Source organism: Apaloderma vittatum, unplaced genomic scaffold, assembly GCF_000703405.1.
Source record: "Apaloderma vittatum isolate BGI_N311 unplaced genomic scaffold, ASM70340v1 scaffold18964, whole genome shotgun sequence".
In the NCBI taxonomy this organism is placed as follows: domain Eukaryota; kingdom Metazoa; phylum Chordata; class Aves; order Trogoniformes; family Trogonidae; genus Apaloderma; species Apaloderma vittatum.
In genome coordinates, this window is record NW_009712321.1 from 15,075 (window position 1) to 17,162 (window position 2,088).

Genomic DNA, 2,088 nt, shown 5'->3' on the forward strand with positions numbered 1-2,088 from the left:
GAAGCAAATGACCAAATACAGGCTTTGAAGAGTTTGTTTATGCGAGTTCATCGTCAGATCAAGTTTTCTGGTGCTGGCTGGTGGTGGCTCCTCCATCCTAAGTGGCTGTGCATGTCCAAGCAGTGCTCCCGGCCGCCCCCAGCAGTGGCTGTACCACCAAGTAGCATAAACCATGGACCATCCACCGTTCTTAGTATGGATCTGATCGTGATGAAGGCTCGCGAGCCTCCATCACGTCTTCTGGAAGAGTTCCAAGATTTCCGTTGCCCATCCAAGATCTTAGGGGAAGGTCTCACCTCCTTATGAAGGGGCCACAGCTGCCCTTCCATTCTCCCTATGACTGTCTCTAAAGGCTTCCTCATCTTTCTCTTTTATGGAGAACTTTTTCCTGAAACCTTGCGATAAGCTGGAAGAAGAAGCCTTCCTAAACGTGGTGAGTCTCTTCCGAAAGTTGCCCCCCGAAAAGAAATAGAGGAGCGGGTCAAAGCAGCAGTTGGCGGCTGCCAAGGGGAGTGTCACCACCACGGATTTCTGTAGGTAGATGGCGTCCTCGCAGCTGGAGTTCTTCAGCCGCAGCACGTGGAGGTGGACCGTCCGCAGGATGTGGTACGGGGTGAAGCTCACCAGGAAGGTGGCCGTCACGATGATGATCATCCAGACTGCCTTCTTGCGGTTAGCCTGGTTCTTCTTCAAGGAATTTTTCAGTAAGGTCCTTGTGATCATGGTGTAGCAGATGGTTATGACGATAAAGGGGAAAATGAAACCCACAAATAGGGCAATAAAATCCAGGATCACGACTAGATTCGTCTTCCGGGAGTTTTCTGGGGGCTCGAAGCACTTGGTCTTGTTGCCATGTTGGTACGTCCCGTTTAGCAGGAAGGGAGTGCTCGTCAGGGTGACGAAAATCCAGATGCCAATGCAGAAGAATTTGGCCTTCTTCTCCGTTACCAAATGGATGTTCTGGACCGGAAAAACGATGGCTATGCAACGGAAGAAGCTCATGGCGGTCATGAAAAAAATGCTGCAGTACAGGTTGACGTAGAGCGCATACGAACTGACCCTGCAGAGGAAGTCCCCGAAGAACCAGTTGCCTTTGTGGACGTAGTAGATGACGCGCAGGGGCAGGGTGCACACGCAGAGGAAGTCGGACACGGCGAGGTTCAGCATGTACACCTGGAAGGCCGACTTGCGCTGGTAAGTCTTGATAAGGACGTAGAGCACGACGCCGTTGCCGACGAAGCCCATGATGCTGATCATGGAGTAGAGCGTGGAGTAGACGCGGTTTCGGAAGTCGTCGATGGAGTGATGGCACGACGAGTTATTGAACAGCACCGTCATGTCGCCTGGCTGAGGAACCGATTCTGCCTGGCGACGAGTGTCAGGCCTAAGGGTGAAAGAGCTCAGGTGAGATACGTAAAGCAGCACATGGCTTATAGAATCATTAAGGTTGGAAAAGACCTCCAAGATCATCAAGTCCAGCCATCAACCCAACACCACCACGACCACTAAACCATGTGCTGCAGTGCCACATTTTCCACATTTTTTGAACACCTTCAGGGATGGTGACTCCACCACTGCCCTGGGCAGCCTGTGCCAGGGCTTGACAACCCTTTGGGTGAAGAAATTTTTCCAAATATCTGATCTAAACCTCCCCCAGCACAACTTAAGCCCATTTACTCTCATCCTATCACTTACTACTTGGGAGAAGAGACCAACCCCTCCTTTCAGGGAGTTGTAAAGAGAGGTAAGGTCTCTTCTCAGCCTCCTCTTCTCCAGACTAAACAATCCCTCATGAAAATAAGGTGCTATCATTAAACACCAAAAAGCTCTAACTCCTCGCAAACCGAGGTAGCTCCTCATTCAAAAAGCAGACAAGCAACAACCGTGGCAATAGCACTGTGCAATTTAAAACATAAAGATGAGATCTGGCCCCTGTTCAGTCCTGCCTCTCCTCATCGCCTGGCAAACGCTGCCTCCCGTCACGCCTGCTCACATAAGGACAGGGCACTGCAGAAAGTACATCCCTAGCAAAGGGTTTCTTCTTGGGTTTGCTCCTGCACACTGCTTTGATTTACTTCAGCAGCAACA

General features: G+C 50.8%; 1 protein-coding gene across 1 annotated transcript; it reads right to left on the reverse strand.

Annotated features, from left to right (window-relative positions):
* Nucleotides 1-300: 300 nt before the first annotated feature.
* Nucleotides 301-1,338, reverse strand: CYSLTR1 (cysteinyl leukotriene receptor 1). Its single transcript, XM_009867949.1, has one exon. It carries the CDS (start codon nt 1,336-1,338, stop codon nt 301-303), a length of 1,038 nt encoding a protein of 345 aa, XP_009866251.1.
* Between the last annotated feature and the right edge of the window lie 750 nt (nt 1,339-2,088).

Bases quoted from the DNA above. Each gene is read 5' to 3' on its own strand.
- CYSLTR1 (XM_009867949.1), bottom strand. From the start codon at position 1,338: ATGACGGTGCTGTTCAATAACTCGTCGTGCCATCACTCCATCGACGAC.